Genomic DNA, 25,337 nt, shown 5'->3' with positions numbered 1-25,337 from the left:
GTAAAAAGGGCTCTTAGAAGCACAGGTCAACGAGAGCCAAAATGGAGTTGCAGAGAGAGAAGATAGGGGACTAAAAACCATGTCCTCTCCTTCCCAGGAAATTCCTAGTCTCTGTGGCTAACAGTGCACCAAGATGAGCCTCTGAGAGTGCTTTAATGGACAGGTAGCTGACCCTAAGGCTAATAAGATAGATGTAGCATGTTCAGGGGGGTATTTTGGCAGCAGAATGGTAGAGTTCTGGTTGCATTTAGTTCCTCTTCTGACTAGAGGACCATCCCCCGTCCTGTAATGTTTCTTCTGTTCTTCACCTCCTAGGTTTTCACCTCTTAAACCCTTTCCTGTTTTTATGTGAGCATTAGGAGGATATTGACATGAGAGAGGAGGGAGAAAGATATTCCAGTGTTTTTTTCTCTTCAAACCATATTTGGAATTGCTGATCCTGGCCCTTCTATCTCCCAAACATGCATTCACCATTATTTTTCTTTTTTGGCTGTGTAGAACATCTAAGATAAAATAGAGGTGAGATAATTGTCCTGGGGCCCCTCTTGTTTAAGCCAGTGGTTGTCAAACTTCTTGATTTCAAAAATTATATTACTCTCAAAAATTATTGAGGACCCTAAAGTAATTTTGTTTATGTTTATAACTTTTTGTTTTACCATATGTGCGTATGTCTATATCATGTTAGAAATTAAAGTATATATCACAGGTATGTATACATTTAATGTACATACATATTTATATATGTGTGTATATATCTCATATGAGAAATTAAAACCAATTTTCAAATGCAGGAATATATAGGCACAAATTCCAGTAGCTGTTAGTGACGATGTCATCCTCTATCAACAGCCTCTGTTCACCACTGTGTGCTCATAAAAGAATGTGAGTGAAAAGAACAAATGATATTAAAGTATTGTTATGAAATAGCTTTGATTTCATGAACCCACTAAAAGGGTTTTGGGGACTCACACGGGCAAAATCATGCTCTGGGGACCACTGGCTTAAACCATCTTGCTTTCTTTCTGCCTTCTTCCCATTCCTGTCCCCCAACCACAAGATCTGTGCTCTCCATCTGTAAAGAAAGCCAACAGCTCTGGAGGCCCTGGGCCAGAGCTCATCCAAAGGAACAGCCAATTTTCCCTGCAAGCTCCACAGCAGTTATCTGCTTTTGGGGATTTGGGTCTAATTAGCCTCTACTGTAAAGGTCATAAAGATTCAAAGAGATCACCAAAAAGGTGAGTTAGATATGTTTTCTGTTAACTGAGTTTTTAGCTAACTTCCTCATCACTCAGAGTTCAAGAGGACTTCCTGGGTTGGGTGGGACCAAGAATTCCACTATAAGAGCTGAGAGTAGACATTTCTACTGGTAGCTCTTACCCGGTGTGTGTTGTAGTAGGGATCTAGGTCTTCCAGGGGCTCCCCGATCAGTTCTTCTGGGAGCTCACCATAGAACTTGGGCAGCTGGTTGCAGGCTTTCAGGTCTAGTTGGGGCCGAGGCTTCTCTTCCTGGTTCTTCTGCTCCTTGTGCTTCCCTCTGGTTTGCTTTGCTGCCTGTTGGGCAGCAATCTGCTTCTCAATCTCCGCCAGTGACTCTGGAGTGAACCGACGGAAGTTGGTAGTTTCCAGGGAGCCAAAGGGGAATTCCATCTTCTCATTCTTCTTCAGGAAGTATTTATACTTTTAGGAGAGTGGACATAACCACAAAGAGGTGACAGCTTGCCCACTGGCCCTGTCCTTCCCATCATACCACCTTGATTGTCAAAACAGCTTCCCCCACCCTTTTCTCTGGTTCCTCCCTGAACTCACACTGGGATCCTCCCCAGAACCCATCCTCCTGCAATGCTTTCAGGGGAGGCTGTTTATTCCACCCTACTCCAGTGGTTCAAGGTAATGTGTCATGTCTTTTCTCCTCACGTGCTTCTACATCATTGCTTTCTCACCACTTTGTAACATCCCACCTCCATCACCGGATTCCGCCATACCGCCTTCTCTCCTAACTTCTAGGACTACTGAGCTCCAGACACACATTCATCAAAGACTTTGGTTCATGATCTACTTTATCTTAAGTCTCATCCTACTTTCTGACCACAACTTTTGATTTATTGGCATTTTCAACATCTCCCTCTCTTTGAGATTCATTTGGATGTCCAGGTTGCTTTCTCTTTGTCTATGGCTGAATACTTCTCTTCATAACCGGGTCAGACCTATGGTCTACCATTGTAGCCACTCCCTCATTTTTATCCTAAACCCCAAGCCTAGGTCAATCTGAAGCAGTCTATTTGAATTTTTTTTTTTTAATCTGGACTGCTTGAGATGATGGGGAACATCAGAGCTGCCTGGGATTCATATGGTCTCTCTAGTCAGCAGTTTCTTCTAGTCTGAGATGTCAAATAAGCCCTATCTTTTCTGACTGTTCCCTGCCTCCTCTTGCAGTAAGCCAGTGACTATATTTCCTGGTTCGTGGAGAAAAACAGAACTCCCTCAACTTTATGCCATCAAACCTCCAACTTAGCTGCATCTTAACCTTCTTTCCTCCTATCATGACAGGGGTGGTATCATCCTTCATTCTGGCTAAGACCAAGTCTTTCCCTCTGCTTAGATCTCATCCCCTCGCTTCCTCATTTTTTCCCTCTCTTTGTCTCCTGGTTCCTTCTTATCAGCATCTAGCAATGCTTAACTTTCCTTCTACTTTAAAAACTTTCACTTGATGCACAGCCCATGCAGCTCTTCCCTCTTCTCACTTCCCATTCTTTGCTGAATGTTTTAAAGGACTCACTCTCCAGTCTTGGCAACTTGAGTTGTGCCCTTCTATCTCACCAAATTGCCTCCTTGTGAGGACACCAGAGACCTTCTTGTGGCCAAATTCAGGGGGCCTGTCTCAGTTTTTATCTTGATGATCCTATTAGCTGTTTGACCACTTCTTTCCTGAAATATTCTCTCTCTTTGTCTGCTGTGGTTTTCCTAACTTTCTATCTGCTCCTTCTCAGTCTCTTCTTTCTCAGCTTCTCCCTTACCTAATTGTAAATATTGGGGCTCTATGTTATTATCCTTTTGTTTTTTAATAATAGCAGTAGTAACAACTTCAACAGCACTGATAATAGCTAGAGTTTACTGAGATTCCCCTATGTTCTGGAGTAAGTAATTTGCAATCATCATCACATTAGCCATCACTATAACTGTGAAGCATTATCTCCAATAAGCACTTGAGAAACCAGAGCAGCAAAGTTAAATTTTCCAGTCCCACATTAATAATAAGCAGCAGTATGGTACTCAAATCCAGGTATTTCTGACAGAATTCCTGGGAGCATCTCATCCATTCCCATGTCTTCACTTCTCATCTGTATGCAGATGACTGAGTCCATATCTACAGCTCTCATATGTCTGTGGGGCTCAGATTTTCATTCAACATCTCCATTTGAGTGTCTCCTGGGTACCCCTATTAACCACTCCTTTCTATATATATATATTTTTGAGTTGGCTTCTCACTCTATCACCCAGGTTGGAATGCAGTGGCACACACAGCCACCACAGCCTCGACCTGCTGGACTCAGGTGATCCTTCCACCTCAGCCTTCCAGGTAGCGGGAAACAGGTTGATGCCACCACGCTCAGCTAATTTTTTGATTTATTGTAGAAACGAGGTCTTACCAAGTTGTCCAGGGTTGTCTCGAACCTTTGGTCCCAGGCAATCCTCTCGCCTTGGCCTCCCAAAGTGCAGGGATTATAGGCTTGGGCCACCGCACCCGACCACTCCTTTTTAGTACCTTCCTCTCCCCTTGATGCTCTCCCTTTTTTGGTCCCAAATAACCTATTTCTTTGTTTGCCCACAACCTGAGTATCACTGTTATGTCCTTTCTATTTCATTCCCTTATAAAACCACACATCCAGTGCTGTTGATTCCATCTCCTTAGTATCTTCTCTTTCTGTCTCTCCAACCTCTCCATCATAACACTGGTCACAATGGCCTCCTATGTGTCCTTATGATTGTCCTTTTATCCTTTCTCACTCATTCTCCAAATGATCTTTCTAAATTGTGAATCTGGTTATATCATATTCTTATTTAAAATCCTTTTAAAGCTCCCTGTAACACTTAACAAAACTGAAACTGTGTACTGACCTCTCCAGCACCGTAGTCACCAACAATACTACTTTACTTTTATCAGTTTTTCCTTGAATTTGACCCAGCCTTTTTTATGTTAAGGCCTTTCCATGTGCCATTTTCTTTGCCTGAAATTGTCCTCTCATTTTGTTTTGACTGCCCAATCCTGTCTCATTCTTTAACTCTGGCTTTGAAACAACTTCTTCCACTCCTGACCCTGTATGAAGTCTATGTTAGGATTCCTGTTTCATGTTTCCATAGTTATCTGTATTTCTCTATAAACCTCTAACTAGTAGTTTCTGTTTACTTTTCTATGACTGCGCTTGCCAGCTGAGAATGTGCTTCTGCATGATGCTCTACAGCTTGACTGTATATTTGCAATGTTTTAGTATTTAGTTAAAATAAATGAATTAACTTTCCGAATTGATTTCTTTTCCTCCTAATATAAAGTTTTTCTTTTAAAAAAAAAGTCATGTGAGACTGGGCATGGTAGCTCAAGCCTGTAGCCCTAGCACTTTGGGAGGCTGAGGTGAGAGGATTGCCTGAGCCAAGGGGTTTGAGACCAGCCTGGGCAACTTGGTTAGACCTTGTCTCTACAATAAATAAAAAAATTAGCTGGGCATGTGTAGTTCCAGTTACTTGGAAGGCTGAGGTGGAAGGATCACCTGAGCCCAGCAGGTTGAGGCTGCGGTGACTGTGAGCTTGCCATTGCACTCCAGCCTGGGCGACAGAGTGAGACTCCAACTCAAAAAAAAGTCATGTGAATAAGATTTTGATTATTCTTTGTGTGATTTATCCATGAGCCAATTTTTGCTGTTTATTTTAACCTGCACATACCTTACATCTCCTGAGAGCCTATTCATGACTTAGCAGTGCATGATGATATGTATATATATTTATTTTGATTTGGAGTCTCACTGTTGCCCAGGCTGGAACGCAGTGACACACTCACGGCACCCCAGCATCGACCTGCTGAGCTCCAGCGATCCTTCCACCTCAGCCTTCCAAGTAGCTGGAACTACAGGCGTGCACTAATTTGTGATTTTTATTGTAGAGACGAGATCTCGCCAAGTTGCCCGGGCTGGTCTCAAACCTGCGGGCTCAGGCAATCCACTCACCTCAGCTTCTCAAAGTGCTAGGATTATAGGCTGAGCCACCAAGCCCGGTCACATGAATTTTAAAGTTGTTCCCTCGTCTTATAAGTTTGCAAAATCCCAGCCTAAAACATGTTCTCTAATACTTCCAGATAGGGTCTCTGGGATCGCTGGTTCATGAAAACCCTGGAAGGTAGTTAGTTCAATGACTCTCTAAATTAATACAGGCTGCAATGTTCTTGGAAAGTCTGTCACTTCTAGGGCTTGTCTGGAGGTACACAGGATGACTTTCCATCATATACGGTTAGAGCACTACCTGTGTGACATTTTTCCTGTTTGCTCTAGGGTTAGATCTGAAGCTCCTATAATAGGCATCCACCTTGTTAGTACCCACTGGTTCTCTGGATAGCATAGTTCTTCCACATTCTCTAGTACAGTGATCTCCAAATGCCAGTCCACAGTCTGGCAATGAGCTAGCTGCCTCTTCATCACAGGGAGAGGGAGTTTCAGATTTCTGGATTTCACCTGAAAAGACTCTTATTCAGTAGGTCTGAGGTGAGGTCCAGGGAGCTGTATTTTTTACAGACTCATAGCTGAAGCTGCTTAAGGTATTCTCTCCATGTGAAGCACTGACAGTCTCTGCAACTGTGGTGTGAAATGGAACAGGTCAGGGTTAAGAATCTGGTTCAGCCATGGTCTACTCCCATAATTCTAGAGCCTGGGTAAAAAATCTTTCTGGATTTTGGAGGCAGGTCAGAAGCCAGTGTTGGGAAGCTATGGAAGAAAAAAATCTGGTACCAAGGGGCAGGTGACAACCAATCTCAGAGGTTTTGGTGGGGTCAGTCCTTGGGATCTCTTCCATTCTGTTGTCAAAATCAGGCAACTGCTGGCCAAGAAGTTTATACTCAAAGGTTGAGAACAAAGAGTGGAATTTGGTTGTTTCTGAGAGTCAAGCTCCTATAGATATTTACCCTGTATGTGGGGTTTCTGAACTACAAAAGGACCCACTGGATCTTCTTTACGTGGGTCATAGAAACACCTTGACTTGAATCTCTGAGACCTGTTGAGCAGGCGGTTTCTAAGAAGGAAATTAGATGTGATTGATAGATTTGTCATTTCACTGGTGATGGAAATAGCATTGGTTGGTCTTTGATTAAGACCTATGTTATGGGAGGTCCAGCAGACTCAAAGCTGACTGTGGATGTTGGTGAGTGTGCAAATGAGGGTCTCCCTGAAGTTACCAATAGTCAGGGCAGGGCAGAGAACTCTTTCCACCAGTTTTGTGGGTCTTAGCAGAAAAAGTGATTCTCTAATCATACAGCAAAAACTCTGCTATCTCCTGAGTATGTACTGAATCAAGTCTGATTTTGTCACAAAACATGACCAACTTCATGAGAAGAATGACTCAAATCTTCAACCCACAGCAACACCAACAGTGCCTCACTTTGTACAATAAGTCTGCAAAGCACCTCTGCATGATTGTCTTTTAGTCCCTGCAGAAATCTTGCAGAGCAGGTAAAGGTATTTTCTTAAATAAAAGAAAACTAAGAATGGACTGGGTGTGGTGGCTCACTCCTGTAATCCCAACACTTTGGGAGGCTGCAGCAGGAGGATTATTTGAGGTCAGGAGTTTGAGACTAGCTTAGAAAACATAATGAGGCCTCGTCTTTACAGATGATAATAATAATAATAATAAAATAGCTAGGCATGGTGGTGTGTTCCTGTAGTCCCAGCCACTTAGGAGACTGAGGGGGAAGGATCACCTGGACCTAGGAGGTTGAGGCTGCATTTAGCTGTGAGTATGCCGCTGCACTCTAGCCTGGGTGACAGAGTGAGGCTCTGATTCAAAAACTAAACAAATAACAACAAAAACTAAGAACCAGTGAATGTCTGCGTTTACTGTAAGTTGTAAAGATATTAATTGAACTAAGCAAGCTTATCTCTGTTTCTTTTGAGTCCAGACTCTGTGCTGTCCCGTCTCTGGGGTGGTTCTGGCTGGTTGGAGTGGTTCTGGAATCCTACTGACTGAGGTATCATTGGAGAGTTCTGGGACTTGAAAGAAGCAGGAATTGATCTGAATGTGTTTAGGTTTGTTGAAGTTTCAGGGGGACTTAGAGAATAACCTGATGTCTTATAACCCATTGAAGTTGTTAAGAATTCAGTAAAGAAAGGACTTTCCCTATTAATGTAGGATTTGACTCTGTTTGGCAGCTATGATGTGGACAAACAGGTAATTATAGTTTTTCCAGAGCTTAATTAGTAAACAAAAGTGTCAGCCTTCATTCCATGGAGAATTGTACCTCCTTAAACTTCTTATGGTTGTTCTCATCTATTTATACACAACCATAGTTATCCCAAATCTGAACCTTTCTTCTGAATTCTAGCCACACTAATCCAATTGCACAAATCCCTTCGAATGCTCCAGAAACACCTCAAAATCATTGTCTTTCATGATCTCATCATCTTGCCCTACCCAAACCCAGCTTCTCCTCTTCCTGTGTTCCCTATCTCAAGAAATTACATAGCTATTTTTCCAAGATAAAAACTTAAGGATTCTTCTTTATGCCCTTTTCTCGCTTGAATCATTCTTTCAGATGCCAGGTACTGTTTTAGACTTGGGGGACGCAGCAGTAAACAAGCTATAGGTCCATAACACTTGGAAGCTAAAATGTAGCTCCAGGCTTCAGTCAACTTATCTAGCCAGCTTCCCAGACCTTTATTTTATAGAGGAGAAAAAAGCTGAAGTTATGGTGACAGTATAAGTAATCTGGAGCCACATTTGAAACATAAATATAAATTTATTTTTCCATCACAGGCTTTTCATCTATATTCCAAATTCTTGTATTCAACCATTCATTCATTGCCACCCACCTAGACATCTGACAAATGTATAAAGCAAGATTATCATTTTTTAAACCCTAAACATACTCCTTTCTCAGTCTTCCCCCATCTTAATACATTGAAACTTCATTCTTCCAGCAACTCAGAACCTAAGCCTTGAAACTTTGTAATTACCCATTCATTCTCTTTCTCAAATTTCATATTCAGTTCCTTAGAAAAACCCTTCCTTTGAAGGATAGCTGTCTAATTCTCATCACAGCTATTGCTACTTCCATAGTCCAAGCCACTATCACCCACTTCTACTACTACTGCCACAGGCCAAACCACCATCAGCTCTTGATTGGACTGCTATTACATCTTCTTAACTTGTCTCACTGCTAGCATTCTCTCAAGCCCTTAAGGTTCTACTTTTTTTTTAGCAATCAAAGTGATCCTTTAAAAGCCTACCCTGTAGTATATTCCCATAAATTTCATCTCTGAACTCACCTCATATCATTCTCTTCCTTGTTCACTGGAATCTGATCTCACAGGCTGCCTTGCTGTCTCTTTAACACACCAACCACAGTTTTGCCTCAGGGTTTTTTAACTTGCTGATCTCTCTGCCCAGTATTCTCTTCTCATTTTTAACCAAGTGGCACATTCAAATATCATCTTACTAGGGAAGACTCCCCTGACCATCCTTTCTCAAACAACAGGCCCTGGCCACTATCTATTCCTTTACCTCTCTTCATTTTTTTTTTTTGAGTTGGAATCTCATTCTGTCACCCAGGCTGGAGTGCAGTGACACAGTCATGGCCACCACAGCCTCGACCTGCTGGGATCAGGCGATCCTTCTACCTCAGCTTTCCAAGTAGCTGGTACCACAGGCATACACCACCACACCCAGCTATTTTTTGATGTATTGTAGAGACGAGGACTCACCAAGTTGTCCAGGCTGGTCTCGAATCCTTGGACTCAGGCAATCCTCTTGGCTCCACCCTCCAGAGTGCTGGGATTACTAGCATGAACCAATGTGCCCAGCTTATTCATTTTTTAAATAACACTTTTCACTATCTAATATTTAGCATTTTATTTGTTCATCATTTATCTCCTTCAGCTAGAATGTTTGCTCCCTCTAAGTAAAGGTTTTTGTCTGTTTGGTTAACTGTTGAGCCTTGAACACTGAGAGTAGTTCTTGGCACGTTGCAGGTCGTTAACAAATATTTGTTGAACAAATAAATAAATATTCAAGAAATCTGGATGGGTATGCATTCTATATTTATGAAAAAAGCTTTTTATCTGACCCCGGAGTTGAGTTTGTGGAAAACAATGAAGAGAAGGCACATGACCTGAACGGAGCCCCAGGTCAATAGAAATTGATAATATCCCATATTACTGAAAAGACAAGTGTCTTTTGTTCAAGAGAAACTTACTAAAATCCACCCTGGGTTTGGACACAAGTTGTTCTCAAGGTGGGAGGAGAAAAACGAAGGCTGAAACCAGGAGGGTTGTGGGGGTGGAAAGGCACCAAGACGAGGTAGCCAAAAAGGAAGGAGAAGAGCAAGGATATGTCAGTGTCATAACAACAGCAGGATGAAAAGTTTTAAGAGGTGCTCTGCCTTGTTCTAGTTGTGGAAATATTTTTAGTCATGGAGACTCAGAAAGAGTGTGAAGAAGTACTATGGAGTGGAGAGGATGTGACTAGATTGCTCAAGTTGCTGAAAGAGGATGGTTGGGATATGGATATAACTGCAAACATGACTAAGCTAATTGTAAGAGATACCAAAAAACAGGGTCATAATAATGAATAGTTTCAGGTTCTGTTGGTATGACTTAGCTGCCTTGTGGAACAGTGAGCTGTTGTAAAGATGTCACTAGGACTAAGAATGTGGCTGAAACTTTCATGACATTGGGTTGGAGTGTGACTGAGCTGGTGCTGAAAAATAGTACCCAAATGATTGGTATAGCTCAGTGAAACTGTTATGCATGGTGCAGAGTGTGTGATTAGGTTCTCTAGTTCATGGAACAAATAACCAAGCTAACTTTAACACTGAAGATATCGCTGGGCTCTCCATGGCAACAGAAGCATGGGATTAAATGTGTCTGACTTTGGAGATGTGGCCAGGCTGGCCAAGATTTAAAGATAATTGTTCCTGAGATGTCAAAATGTTATATAGTCATCGATACTGATATGTGTCTGCTAAACACTCCATTATCTTGAAAATTTTAATCTTTAGACATCTAATTGGAACAATAGGACACTGGACATGTAAGGAAGCTGTTCATGGAAGAGATTTAATGTAAACTATCCATGGTACTGAGAAAGAGTAATAATCTGTTTACAGTGACGAAAGTGAGACCACACTATACATGATCCTGTCCGTCATATGAGACCAAGCCTCAGTTATCTGTGGACTGGAAAAATAGCACTTAGTTATCTTTGAAGTTGGATAATCCTGAGTTGCCTCTGGTGTCAAAGAATGGCGAGAAGGGAGCCTTTGCTGAACATAACTTACCTCTGAGTGATTTCAAAGATAATACATAGCTAATCTGTTGTTGGAGTTCGACCAAAACATTTACAGGACAGAGAAAAGTGCGTGCGCTATCCATGGTTCTGAAACAGCATACCAGTGCCGTCCGAACTTGAGCTGTCCGTGGTCCTGAACAAGAGAGGAGGCGTGGGGAACGGCTGAGTGGAACTGGCTTTCTGGGGGGCTCGGTGAGTGACTGAGCTGCTTGTAGTACTGAATGGGTATGCCAGACTGAAGTGATGAGAATAACTGCCTTTCTTTGGGAGCTAAAAGGGAAGAAGGGAGTAATTCAAGGAAGAAAGAAAGCTGGGAGTTTGGGAGACACAGTTCCTAACAAGGCACTTAACCAAAACAGCTCTGCCTGTCCAAATAAAGATCCAAATAAAGTTAAAAAGGAGAAACGTTCCTTTCTCAAGAATCTTTGCTATCCTACCATCTCCCCCAACCCATTGAAATGGGATCAGAAGAAGGGAAGAGATTTTTGTCTGAGGATAAAAGAAGTTCCTCATCACATTACCTGAAAGGTTGTGGACCAAGAAACTCATCATGATAAACTGAGTCAGGTTCAGATATTTTGAATTATCATCATTCAGAAGAAAAAACCCAGAAAGGCAGTGTGATTTTGTTGAAATAGCCCCTGGATTTGGAGACAAGGAAACATGAGTTCTAGTACTGACTGGGTCTTTTGACTTCTATAATCCTCATCTGCATGATTTGTAAACTGGGGATGATTTCCTCTGCCCTATTCATCTGACATTATTGTTGGCAGAATCAAATAATATATGTAAAAGCACTTTGTGAGCTAAGTGCTATGCAAATACCCACTATAGACCTTAGTATTTCCATTACACATGAGATTTAATAATCAGTAGCCACTTTGCCTATTTCAGTCCCACACCACTATCTCTCAGTATATAAACTAAATAATCATGTTAGATCAAAGGTTATCTGAAATTAAATAAAATATAAAACAGTTAGACTTTTCCACTTTATCTCTTCATACCCTAAATTTAGTGTGTGAATACTTCTGAATATGGTTCGGCTGCCCAAAATAAAGATGTTTATTTAATGAGGTAATTTAAATTACAATAGGTCCAAGAAATTGAAGTGGATTTATGCTGTGGATATGATTTTTAATTTAAAACATATAAAATCTACTTTCTTTCTCTTATTCTTAATTCTCCTTCCTCTCCCAAATTCCTGTCCTATTCAACAGGACCCCTTTAGAATAGATCATGAATAGACCTTCAGAATTCTTGAAGGAGGGAGTCTGGCAAGTAGTATAAGTCTTTTATAATTTTTAAAACTGTGGCTAAACATTGCCAGGTGTATTTGATCAACCCAAAGATTTTGTAAGGATCAAGTGTTAGCTTGACTCAACAAGAATATTGAAATCACCAATGTAGACAATGCATTGCTGTTTATGACAGTCTGGAGGATAGCAGAATTTGGGCTGTCAATTTAATAACAGATTAATGTTTTCTAGGGATGCTGCAGTCTCAGGTTTAACCAGGTGATATATCACAAAGGATATACAGGAAAAAATGCATCAGTGCATGTTCTTATACCTCACCACAATCAAATACATCTCTCCCAACCCCTTTTACCAAAGCTCTTACTAAGTCACAAATGGTCTCCAGGCTGCTAATTCCAGTCAAACTTTTAGACGTCTACTTGACTTCTCCACAGGATTTAACACAGTGGACTATATTTTTCTTGAAATCCTCTCTTTGTCTGTTTCACCTAAGGCTCTACTGGAGCCTTCCAAATATTGTAGGCTATTAAATATTGGAGCTTCTTGGAATTCTGTCATAGTCCTCTTGCATCAAAATCTATTCTTCCAGTAGCTGGAACTATAGGCATGTGCCACCATGCCTGGCTGGTTTTTTAATTTATTGTAGAGACAAGATCTCATCACACTGCCCAGGCTGGTATTGAACCCCTGGCTCAGGCAATCCTTTTGCCTCGGCCTCCCAAAGTGCTGGGATTATAGGCTTGAGACACTGCACCTGGCTTCCCTCATGGTTTTAATTCCCACACATACATCTCTTGTGTGCCAGATTCAAATATTCACTTGTTCTTTTTGGATATCCCTTCCCAAATTGATTTCTTCTACTCTGTTCCCTACTTGATTAAAGGAGACTATCAACACCCAGTTGCTCACATCATAAACACTTAGACTCTCTCCCAACTGTCTACATGTGTTTCAACCACCAAGTCACAACCATCTTATGCCTGTAATCTCAGCACTTTGGGAGGCTGAGGTGGGAGGATTGCTTGAGCCCAGGTGTTCAAGACCAGTCTAGGCAACATAGTGAGACTTCATTTTCATAAGAAATAAAAAAGTTAGCCAGGCATGGTGGCATGTGCCTATAGTCCCAGCTACTCAGGAGCCCAGGAGGTCAAGGCTGCAGTGAGTTGTGATTGTGCCACTGTAATCCAGTCTACATGACAAGAGCGAAACCCTGTCTCTAGAAAAAAACAAACCAACCATCTCTTTTCTGGCCTCTGTTCTTGCTTATGAACTGGTCTCTCCTATGTTTATTTTGCTACATTCATAGAAACTTTTAAAATATATTCTTTTAAAATGCAAATATAATCATACAATTCCTCTGATTATGCCTGTCAACAACTTTCCAGTCCCCTCAGACAAAGTCTAAGTTCATTCACACGGCTCATAAGGACTGGCATGATCTGGTTCCTACCCTTCATCTTCTTTTATATCACTCTATTGTTTTCCCTCTAGAAATTACCCTGGTCTTTTTTCAGCTACTAAAATTCACCAAGTTCCTTTCTGCTTTGGTCCTTTCATGGTAATGTTTTTTTTGTCCTGTCTCCCTGACTGACTTCAATTCTTCTTTCAGTTTAGTCAAGTGTCACTTCTTCAGAACAACCTTTCCTGACCCTCTAGGCTAGACAAGTTTTCTTTGTTAGTCATTTGCATAGCAGTCAGTATTTCCATGGTGACCATTTATTTCAATAACTATCTGTTCATTGTCTGCTCTTGTGCTAGAAAGTAAGCCTCCTGATACCAGGGACCATGTCTAACTCTTTCTCTGCTGTGTCCTCAGCACCTAGAACAATACAGCACATATAAGTGTTTGGTAAATATGTGTGGAGTAAAGTAATAAGTTAATAAATGATGTGACTTTCTCAGAAATAATTTTAGAGAAGCATCATGAATGTGTACCATGATTGTTCTGTCTAGAATTTCTGCTGTCAGTGTGCTCGGTTTGACCCTAGAACAAAAATAGATTGTTCCCACAGATGAAGAGCATGACTGGGCATCTCTTGTGGAGATAGGGAAGTCTAAAGCTGAAATATGAAGACAAGAAAACTAAAATGGGGGAGATGACTGAAGGATAATTCAATGACATTTACTAAAAGAGAGTCATTGAACTGCAGTCGAGAGAACTATGATTTGGAAATTAGGAGACTTGAGATTAGCCCTGAACCTTCTGCTGATTTGCTTTTTGATACTGAACATTTTTTCTTGACTCTCAGAGCAATTTCTGTACAGGAGGATGAAGAATGCTTGGAAGTGGCCCCTGTGAACTCTGGTGTGTTATGAATCTGGAAGTAATGCTATGGTTCTGACTCATTCTGATTGTGATCTTGTGAGGAAACAAAGGCTTTGTCAAATTAAAGGCTGGGCAGTTTCCATGAAGACAGGTTGACTTTGTTATAGCAGACGTCAGGACTGGGTGTGATTATGCACCCGGTAGAGGCATTTCTACCAAATGTGATTGGTCTGTTCAGTTGCTATCTGGATGCAGCTTCTGGAGAAATAAGAAGACTGCTGTTCATACTTATTTTGGTTCTTCCCTCCCTAAAGAATGCAAAGCAACAGATCTAGGTGCTCTTGGCAACAGCCAAATATGGACATGGCCTTGTGTTGCTAAGGTTAGGGACTTCTCTCGTGAACGTGTCATAGATTGGAAGTGCCAGCTGAGCTGCTGGAGATCACAGGATGAATCAACAAGACAGCTATTTCTCATTCTGGGAAATATTTTTAAAAGCTTTCACTATCAGTAGTTGCCGAACGCCTACTGTGCATTTAGCACTATTAGTGCTATGTAGTGAGAGAAGAAATGGGCTGGCAGTTAGGAGACTGAAATCCCCACCACAGGTCTGTAATAAACCATGTTCAGTCTTCGAGTATGTTCTCTCTCTGGGTCTTAGTTTTCTCATCTGTACAATGAAGGCACTGGTCTAGGTATATAATGAAGCCCTTCTTTCTTGATAAAAAGCCATGCTCCTTCTTTTGGGGACCTTTGAGTCTACTTAGGGAGAAAAGAAGCCTTAGCAACTAGGAAATCACTAGAAAAATAAATAAGAGCTATATTATGTGGTTCTGACCATGATGTTTTAAGTAATAAAGATAAGTGTTTCAATGTATTGAAGAGGGGATGAATCAACGTAGATAAGAGAAGCTGGTGAAGGCTTCCTGGAGGAAACTGTTGGTAGAGCGTTTTTATGATTATGTGCGCCACAATATGAATGCCACATACTCTAACGTGGAGAGGCACAGTGCATTCTGGGACCCTGAAGAAATGCATGCCCGGACTGAGAGCCCCCACGGGGGCCCTTTCTCTCTGTGTCTGGCCTTGATTAAACACCCACTAAAAGCGGGGGCACCTGCGTGGAGCACTTGTCCGTGAGGCAATTCTATGGTTGTTAATCTTCTTAAACATTAATCATTTTAGAGGCAAATATGTTTCTTATTAACAATAATCCCCCTTTTTCTTTGCTAAGTCTCTAAAGAAAAATATGCAAATTCTAATAAAAATTGACAGGTAGAAATGGGTTTTGGACAAGGTTCCAAGGCAAGAGCACTGTGAACATTATGTAAATGCCAACCAATATAATGCAGCCCTTTGGTTTATTTCAGGGAAGCAAAGAGTACTTAGAAAATCTGGTGTTGCTACACAACTCCTGACATTGAAGGAATCCATCTTTTGTTCACAAATCACTTTTTGATTTGGTCCTCAAATTCTGCTTTCAAATGGCAAATTCTGACAAAAATAGCATATCTCCTTTTAGGCCGAACCCTAAATGCCACTTCCTCAGAGAGGCCTTTCTTAATCTTGCCTGTCTAAATTAAGTGCCCCCAAGATGATCTCTCAAATAATCTAGTACTTTTCTTTCCTGGCACTCATTACAGTTTATAATAATATTTATTTCTGTGTTTGTTTAGTATCTGTCTGCCCCAGTAGACTGCAAGTTCTACGAGGGCAGAAACGAAATATATTCAGTCCACAGCTCTGTGCCTGCAATGCCTGGCACAGCGAATGGCACATAGCAGATGCTCCATGTGGGTGTTTGCATGAAATATTGTCATTAGGTAAAAATGTCTTTAAAAACTGAGACCCCATTTTTAAAACTTTGTAGCATATGCTCAGTGTTTTGGATTTTTGAAAATGCATTAGATTTTATTTAATGTTTGAGCCCTCCACACTTTTTAACACATTTTAACATTTATCACATATCTCCCGTAATCAACAAAATAGTTTCCATTGGTTAATAAACCAATGTTTCGAGAGGCAGCATAGTATGATGGTTAAGTTCTTGGATTCTGGAACCAAACTATCTTGGTTTACATTTCCACCCTACAAGTCACTAGTTGTGAGACTATGGAAGATTGCTTAATTTCTCTGTGCCTCAGTTTCCTCATCTGCTCATAAATAATAGAACTATGAGGTAGGCATGAGAATTTAATGAGTAAATACATATATATATATATGTATACATATTGCTAAGAACATAGGAAGCATTGTGTCAATTTAGCTATTAATATTATTATTCCCTCAAGGCAACATACTTCTTTGACTCAGAACTGCTACTCAATCTGTCTGATTTCACAACAAACCACACAGTCTCCCTGATGTGCAGCTATCTCCAACCAATAGGTGAGAATCTGAGACTCAGGCAGATAATGGATCTTGCCCAGGGTCAGCTAATAAGAGGAAGAGCTGGGCCCCAAACCCAGATTTTCTGGAGTTTTTAATATTCTAGCACCAAGCCCTTGGTCAGCTACTGAACCAGTGGGACCCCTGTGTCCTCTGCTGGTTTACAGCAGGGCAAAAAGCCAAAAATCAAGTCAATACTTTTTGAGCACCTTCATCATGGTGCCTGCCAACAAGCTCTGGGCAGCCAGCAGCCTGTGTGTCATTGACCCACACTTGATCTATGAGCATCCACTGAGCCAGCTTGCACTTAAAAAAAAATTACTTCACAGGTTTATTTATTTAAAAATTGAATTAAAAAGATGATTATCTTACTAAGAAATGTGTCTTATTTGTTGTCTATGAGGGAGACCAAAAAACATGGAATTTATTTATAAAAAATTGTGTATTTCTTCTTACATGTTTAAAACTCACTCACTTTCCAAGTCTTCTTTGTTTAATGCCATGACTCATTCCATCTTTTCTCCCAAAGGACTGTGTCTAATGCAATGCCAAGCTCATACCTGCTGGTGCATTCATGCTAGACTTTGAAGACCTTGGTTCCCCTCTTGACACCTCACACTGTGGGCAGGGGACTGGGGCTCCTACTCTGTGTGCCAGTAACCAGCTATGTGACCTTGAATATGTCACTAACACAGAAACTCCAAGTCTCAGTTTATTTTTCTATAAAATGAGGGCATCAGACTAAACAATAATAGTAATAGGAGCTAGTAGGCTGGGCTAAACCCTTACACACATTCCCCTTTTCAATTCTTGCAATAGTCTTGTGACATAGGTATTATTTTGGCCACTTCACAGTTGAGAAAATAACAAGAAGGGAAGTGATTTACCTAAGGTGCTATTAAGTGGTAAAGCTAAGACCCTAACCAAGGTCTGGCTCAGTCCACAAGGTCAATGCTCTTAACCACTGTAGTTAATATATGGTCACGGTCACTCTGACCCCCTCCTGCTCTTATGAGCTAGTTCATAAAAAATGGCTCTAGGTATCTTTGGAGAACCAGAGGAAAGCATAACAAATGAATAGCAAGATAAGAATAGTGACCATGGTATCTAATGAGCAAGATGGACCAGAATGACATCCTCTCTAAGGACAAGTTTTTCTAAGCCTCTCAGAGTTGAAGTAGACAGGCAAGGGAGAGAACACATTTGCTTGAGCAGGGAGAGTGAGAGAAGGTGTGGGCATATCTGAATCTTATTCTAATGTGATCCAAGACACCAAGCCATGATTTTTCTTCAGTAAGCACTTACTGAGCCACTATAGTGTGCAGAGTTTTGATGGGGACGTAGAAATCAAGGAGAACAAGACCATACTCATAAACTCACACTCTGATGGGGAGGGAGACAAATACAAGAGCACTCTAGTATGAGACATGCACTATCTAAATAAACACACGTGAAGAGATAAGGCAGAGGCAGACAAAGGGAGGAAGGGCACTCTAATATGCCTTGTGGGAGAATGAGGTCTATCCAGGAGTTGGAAAGGCAGGTAAGGTTTTGGCAGAGAGTGGTCATGCAGAAAGGGCAGGCCCAATGGGTATCAAATGAATGAGAAAAGGCACAGAAATTGGAATGTGGGAAGGGACAGTGTTTTTGTCATGGACGCAGGAGTTATGGACTCCAAGTTCACCCTGACGCTGGTCTGTGTTCTAACGGAAGGCAAGTTAAAGGGAAACTTGGGGCTGATGATCATAAAAGGAGCTGATAGTCTTAGGAGTTTTCTTGACTAGATTGTACTCTGACCCAAGAGAATACATGACTGTGCATGTCCAGAGTCAGTGATTACTGGCTTTCTCCTCCTGGAATGGCATTTCCTTGGCAATATTTATTTGTGAAAGACCTTTTACCACCGTTTACCATTACAGACCATTCTCAAGTTTCTTTTTTATTTCCTTCTGATTGTTATTTAATCTCAAAATCATCCTTGTAGATATGTGCTGCTTCATATGCCTGGGTCAAAAAAAATGCTGATGCTTCAATTTATATGCTTGATGATGACTATTGATTAACACTACTATTTGACTGAATGGACAGGGAACAAGGAAATTACTTTTTAAGACTCTAAAACCTCCCCAATATTTCAAACCAACTTTATGCCATTTCAAAACATATTTTTTTCGTCAGTCTAAAAGCAATTCATTTATCTGTGTCATTTTAACCTTCCTCCCACACCATGCAGCTAGAAAGCCCAACCTTTGGCTTCTGTTACTCAAAATATATATGTGTAGTTGCTTCCCCCTGCTCCGTTTTGCAAGTCCTGTAAAGCTGCCTCAAACTGCATTTTAAAATCATAGCAAACTCCTCTCTTTTCTGGTATCAATCCCATCAGGTAATCTTAAAGAACAAAATTATGATCAAGAATCAAATTTACACTAAGTGTGCTGGAGCTATGCAAAACAAAAAAAGAAAAAGTCAAACAAAACCAGAACCACGGAAATTTCTGAATGAGTCATTCTGAATTGCAGATTTAGGGTTTAAAAACAAAGTATAGGTGACTTTGGGCCTGCCAGTTGTTACCTCTCTGAACATGTATAAATGTTCCACTGTATGTTGGATAACCCACTTAGCCACCTGGGCTTGTCTTGTTTAAATCACAATATCTTAAAACAAGGATTTCTTGACCTTGTTGTCTATCAGAAATTTTCTGGACAGCATTGAAAAAAAAAAACACACTCCCTAGACATTCAGATTCAGTCGGCCTGGAGTGGGGTCCCAGAGTTTGTGTTTCTAAAAATCTCTCCAGTTTATTCTGATGTGTGACCAAGAATGGAAACCACGGCTGTGACCCTTACCCATGCCTCTGTAACAATAGAACTTATGGCTTCCAGTTTGAGATAAAACTTGTCTTTCAAGCTGTACATCACCACCTACCTAGACACCATGGATTTCCTGCTTTCTGTGTCCCCCCAACCCTTTTTAAAAAATTTGACAACTTCATCAACACTAGTTGGATATTTAACTTCTGTTATCAAGTTTTGGTTAAATTTCTGAAACCACATCTCCTAGTAAAACAACTTATTATATCAATGTGGCACTTTGAAGAGCATAAACTTGACATTGATGTGGCATGTAGACATGTGTAGTTTTTGCATCTAGTTGTAATATTTCCCCCCTTACCCTTCAGAGGAAGAGAAGCAGTGGGAGTTTTCTATACAAATAGATTAATAGTAAGTATTTGTCTATGGGTTCTTAGAAAATTATGGGTATTTGAGGAAGGCCATATATTTAAACATACTACAAAACATGTTTCATTTTTGGTTCATGAATAAATTCTGTAAATCTCTCCATAATACCCCAAACACATATCTTTACACTGTTAGCCATAGACTGGCCCCTGAGTCCCATAGCCAAACCTTTGCTGTTCAATCTTGCTTGTCTTCTAGGTAAGAGATCCTCTCTTCTATCCCATATTGCCTCCGCTGGGAGACCATGAGCTCTTGGAATACATGCACAACTTAACATTCAGGCATGGCAAAAAGAAGAAACTCCGTCTGATGTCTGTTCTCCAGTCAGGAAGCTAGTGCTTGGCTCTAGTAGGGGAAGCAAGGCTGGCATTCCCAGCTTTGCAAAGACTTACACTTGCTTGTCCTCCTCAATGAAGATGGCTCAGCTTGTCTGATGAGAACCTTGCTGTCACTCACGAAACTACAAGGAATCGTGCTTTCTTGGGTGCCATTCCCATTTCCCGTCACGAGTTCCACCCTGGTTGCTGGTGCTCCAGAAAATGCACTCCTTGGGTGGAAGCAAGGCGGGGGGAGTGTGGGGAGAGGCTTATGTGTGATTAGATGGTAAAGTAGCAAATGTGATTTTAAATGATCTCATGGGAAATGCTGAAACCTGAGGAAGCAAAGAGGCTGCACTTAGATAATGATGCCTTCAGCATCCACCATAGACTTCCAGCTTGGACAAGACAGCCTTGACAGTGGGACAGGCTGCTTCCAACCACTGACCCAACAGAGCAGAGCCTCACTCATTCATATGATACCTTCCTTGTCTCTAAGTCCCCATTTCAAAATAAACACTCACGTTTGTTTTTGTTTTTGTTTCCCTACCCCAACTGAAACCTAAAAATTTTATTTTTTGATTCTTGGAAATTTCATTTTAAAAGTTTTGGAGTAATTTTCATATTCTTCATGCATACTCAGTAATAGACTAGGTCTTACAAAATAATAGTTTGAAAGGAAATTATACACACTAAAAGGTCTCAAAACTCAAACCTCAGATGAGATTAAAAAAAAAACCCATAGAGCAGGAGAAAATAACCTGTCCACAGGGCCATGGGATCAAAGGAGAAGGAGGAGGCAAGGAAGGTGATGCAGAAGCAGCCAACCCAAGTCCACCACTTTATGGCTGCTTGATTCATGGTGGACTGGAATGGGAGTTGTCCCTCAATGCCAGTTCATAGTGCAGAGAACTGGCTAGATGCTTTACTGCATCATAACTTCATTTATTTGATATCTCCAAAGTCAAACAAAAAGTAGCTTCTCTGGGTCAGGGTTTTGATCTCTTGATGATTTGGACTCTCCTTATGGAGACGGCAGCTTGTGAACGGACAGACCAAGGAAAGCCTCACCCTTGCTGCAAGGCACAGCTCAATGGAAAGGGTGGAGGACAGAGGGTAGAGGCATCAAAACCTCCTGGAGGGTAGGGGAGGAGAAGAAGGATGGTTCTTCCTCTCCCTTTTGCAGCCGCTTTAAGGTGTGTCTGCTGGTGGTCTATCCAGGCATGACAGCTGAACTGCCTCAAAAGATGATGATTCCTAAATATTTATAGGTGAAATGACATGGTGTCTGGGATTTGTTGCAAAATAATTTAAGGGGGAGTGTGACGAAAGTAAAGCAAGATAGGTTCTGTGTAGATAATTGTAAAATTGGAGTAAGTTGGGATTTATCATATTATTGTTTCTACTTTGGCACATACTTGAAATTTTCTGTAAGAAAAATTTCTAAAATATGATGCTCACACAAAGGCATTAACACTAGGTTGTTACATAAAAGGCAGATTGTGACACTACTGATCCTGACTATAAAAAAAAATTCTAGCTATATGTAAAGAACTTTGTCTGGGAGGAAAGACACCCAAAATTTGAGTGTTTGTATATAGTAGAATTATGGATAACTCCAATTTTTTAAAACTTCTCTCCATATTACATTTTTTTCTACAACAAATTTGGTAATTTAAGACCATATTTAAAGAGCATAGTTAGGGCTCCATCTCTCAGAATCTCTGCCGTCTTGATCTGGTGAGTAAGAAGGAGAGATGGCTGGGAGTGTGAACTTGGAGAAGGGAATCCTTGCAGAGTGTTCTCTGAGCATCATTGGGTGAACACTGAATCTGTCATTATCCCTCAAACAAATCTGCACAGGTAGAAAAGGGCCATCCTTTCCACTTGCTCTCTCATCTCCCAGCCTAGAACCAGGGTTTCAGAGTTCTCAGAGGCAGCATTGTTAGGGGAAACAGCCCTGGAGTTGATGTCAGGGAGGGTCAGTCCTGCCACTGGTAAATTTTGTATCTTCATGTCTCTGAGTCTTATTTTCTCCACCTGTGAAATGAACAAGTCAGGCAAGGAGATATTGTTGCTGCCTTCTGGTTCTCTATGTGTGTCTGAACTTAGAAATGTCATAAAAATCATTAGCCATCTATTTCCTTGCAGCTGTTCAAGTATCACCAAACTATTCGTATGGTGTGATCTTGCCCTTTCTGTAACTAATTACCACACTGAAGGTTCATCTCAATATACTTGCAGACTGATGTTTCAGGAGTAGTTGCCAATTTTTGAAAGCAGCTGTTTTTGTGGTGGTTCTGTTGTGTTGGAAACACTTTTGCTCTTTGGTGTGCAAAGTCTGTGCCAAGTGCCTTCAACATTTAAGACAGAGTGGAAGCTGAGGGCACAGAGAATGAAGGCATTTGGGGGAAGTCACCTGCTAGAACTCCATGTCATTCACCACAACTTCCTTCCTCATTCTTGAACCACTTATAGGTGTTGATTAGAGTCACGGGGTGTGGTTGACAGAGTGAGAAGAGCCATTCCAGGAAACTTTCTACATCTTATGGGAGGAAAATCTCCCATCTCCGCACAAGATTTTCATTCCAAAATATGTTGCTGGAATATTATTCAGCCATAAAAAGGAATGAAATACTGATACATGCTGTAACATGGTCTAACCTTAAACATTTTATGTTAAGTAAAAGAGGCCAAAATACAAAAGGCCATGAATGGTTTCATTTATATGAAATGTCCAGAATAGGTAAATACACAACTTTCTATTTTCTAATAGATTAGTGGTTGCCTGGGGAGAGAAGGAAAAGAAGTGATCGCTAATGGGTGTGGGATTTCTTTTTAGGGTGATGAAATGTCTGGAATTAGTCACTGGTGATGGTTGTACAACTCTGTGAATATATGAAAAACTACTGAGCTGCACAGCTTTAAAAAGTGAATTTTATGACATGTGAGTTATATCTTAATGACAAAAAAAACCAAGAAAGTTAGTTGTGCTAAAATCCTATAGAACTCTATGGCCAAAAGGAGGAGGAGGAGGAAGAGGAGGAGGAAGAAGAGGAGATGAAGATGACAACTACATGTATAAAAGCTAGTGCACTTCACATAATTAATAGTATTGCTTCCATATCAGTTTCATGGTTTTGACAATGTACTATGGTTATGGGAGGTATTGTCACTGGGGAAAGTTGGGTTAAGAGTACGTGGAAACTATAATATTTTTCAAAAGTTTGAAAGTCTTAAACTATTTCAAAATAGAATATGATTGATTTAGAAAAAAGTGTTAGGATAAACTTGATAGCAAGTAGAAGGGTGGTGGCATGGAGGGAGAGGAAGTGGAGCCTGGGTTCACTGAACACCATTGCAAGTGACCTAATTGCTTTAGTACCAGTTATTCGTGGTGATACTTAGGGTTCTGTCCTAGCCTCTAAGGTTTCATTGTCTGTAAAATGTCATAAGCAGCCCTAATCAGATCTTCCTTCCCAATGACCCACTGCTGGTTAAGAGGATAAATCTTAAATGATGAACCTCTTTAAGCCCAGAAGTGGCCAATTTAGGGAACAAAAGAGCACAGAAGGTGGGCATGTAACATTCTGAAGATACCTGGATTAGGAGGTATTTGGCCCACTCTAGTGAGCCTCTTGGAGGTGGAAGGAGGTCCATTTCTGAAGGGTCCGGCTTCCTGTTGTTAAGAGGGTAGGTCTATAGCAGGGTGATGATTTTGGCTATTGATGGTGAAGATTATTCCAAGGAATCTCCAATGATCATCAGTTGTTCATTACTTTCACTAGCCTTCAAATTCTAGTTAAAGGGATAAATGGGCTGAATCTTGAATCCCTATCCAGAGGGAGCAAACTGGAAGAGGGAGAGAAATGGTTATATCCTGATAAGCAAGAAACTTTGATGGTATACCCAGCTCTGAGACCCCTAGACTCTACTTTTTTTCCTTGAATTTAAAATGTTTTTAATAAGTACAGTAAGTCCTCACTTACTGTTTTTTATAAGTTCTTGAAAGCTGCGACTTCAAGTGAAATGATATTAAATCCATTGTTTTTTCCTGAGACCCCTAGACTCTTGAGAGATTTCTATTTTTTTCCTTGTAGTCTCATGAATCTTCTCTCATTTGATTATTATCATGGGTGTTCAGCACAATTGGCCACCTTCTCCTTGTAGAAGCATTTCCTTTCCTTGGCTTTTATCACCAGAGGATCCTCCTAAACCTCCCGGCTTCCTATCCTCTAGATGATTACTAAATCATGGAATTTCTTAAGGGGCTGTCCTAGGCCTTCGTTCTGGTGATTTCGTTCTTTCCTATAGCTTCGATTACCTCCTACTTAGATAGCACCTCAACTTTTATCTCCAATACAAATCTCTCCCCTACGTTCCAGACTCATGCATCCACTTACACAGATTTTGTTTTGTGAGTACCTCACGAGCATCCCAGATTAAGTATGTTTAAAACTGAGCTAGTCATTTCTCTTCCTCTGCTTCACTCCAAAATGGTTCTTCTTCAGATTTCCCCATGTACCTGAATACTCAAGCCAAAAATCTAGAAGTTATGCAGGAGTCCTTCTTCTCCTTCTCCCCCACCTCTGTTCTTCACCAAGGCCTTTAACTTGAACCCCTAGAAGCCCCTGATTCCACCAATCTGGTCACTATCACGGTCGCCATCTTCTCCCTCCTAAATGAGTTCAGAAACCTCCTAACAGGTCTGCCCACTGCCACTCCACCCCTCTTCAGGACATTTTCCACACAGCTGGAATGTTCTTTATGGAAACAGATGACTAATCAGAGCACACCTCTTCCGAGAACCCCCAAGTGTCTTTCCAGTGTTGTTTACAATGAAGTCGTTTGTGAGCGCTCCATGATCTCTTAGCTTTACCTTGAGGATGCCCCACTCCACCCCACCCCCACTCTCAGGCCCAGTGACATCAGGCTGCTCTCGAATGCTTGGGCACATCACATTCTCCCAATTCAGGGCCTTTGAGGGTGTTTGTTCTTGCTTTCTTACATTCCATTTGTTCCTCTTGCCTTCACTTACTAATTTCTAGTCATCTTTCACCCCTCAGACTAAACATCACTCTCTTGAGAATATGTTCTCTGACTCCCCAAACCAAGGTGGAAACCTGTGCTCTACCCTCCTATGAATCATGTATTCATTCATTCAATCATTCATTCAGGACATATTTATTGAGCCCTACCTAAGTGTGAGGAGTTCACAATCTAGTGGGGAGAAAAATCCTGAACAAATAGTTCTGAAAATGACCACGTTAATGTGCCTTGTGATGACATTTCCCAGAATAACACAAATTTAGATACATAGCAATCGGCA

General features: G+C 41.0%; 1 protein-coding gene across 1 annotated transcript in view; it reads right to left on the bottom strand.

Moving 5' to 3' along the window:
- The window catches only part of LOC103256958 (sodium channel protein type 10 subunit alpha), a gene marked incomplete at its 3' end in the record, with an annotated part of 85,146 nt that extends 83,499 nt beyond the window's left edge, over positions 1 to 1,647 (bottom strand). Inside the window, exon 1 of the mRNA XM_021710729.1 lies at positions 1,378 to 1,647. Coding sequence (XP_021566404.1) covers positions 1,378 to 1,647 — 270 coding nt within the window. The remainder of the gene's footprint in view (positions 1 to 1,377) is intronic.
- Between the last annotated feature and the right edge of the window lie 23,690 nt (positions 1,648 to 25,337).

The sequence above is a fragment of the Carlito syrichta genome, unplaced genomic scaffold (genome assembly GCF_000164805.1).
Source record: "Carlito syrichta isolate Samal-C Ts95f unplaced genomic scaffold, Tarsius_syrichta-2.0.1 Scaffold298795, whole genome shotgun sequence".
Classification (NCBI taxonomy): Eukaryota; Metazoa; Chordata; class Mammalia; order Primates; family Tarsiidae; genus Carlito; species Carlito syrichta.
The sequence above is the reverse complement of the archived record's forward strand: the minus strand, read 5'-3'. Positions and strand labels throughout refer to the sequence as shown.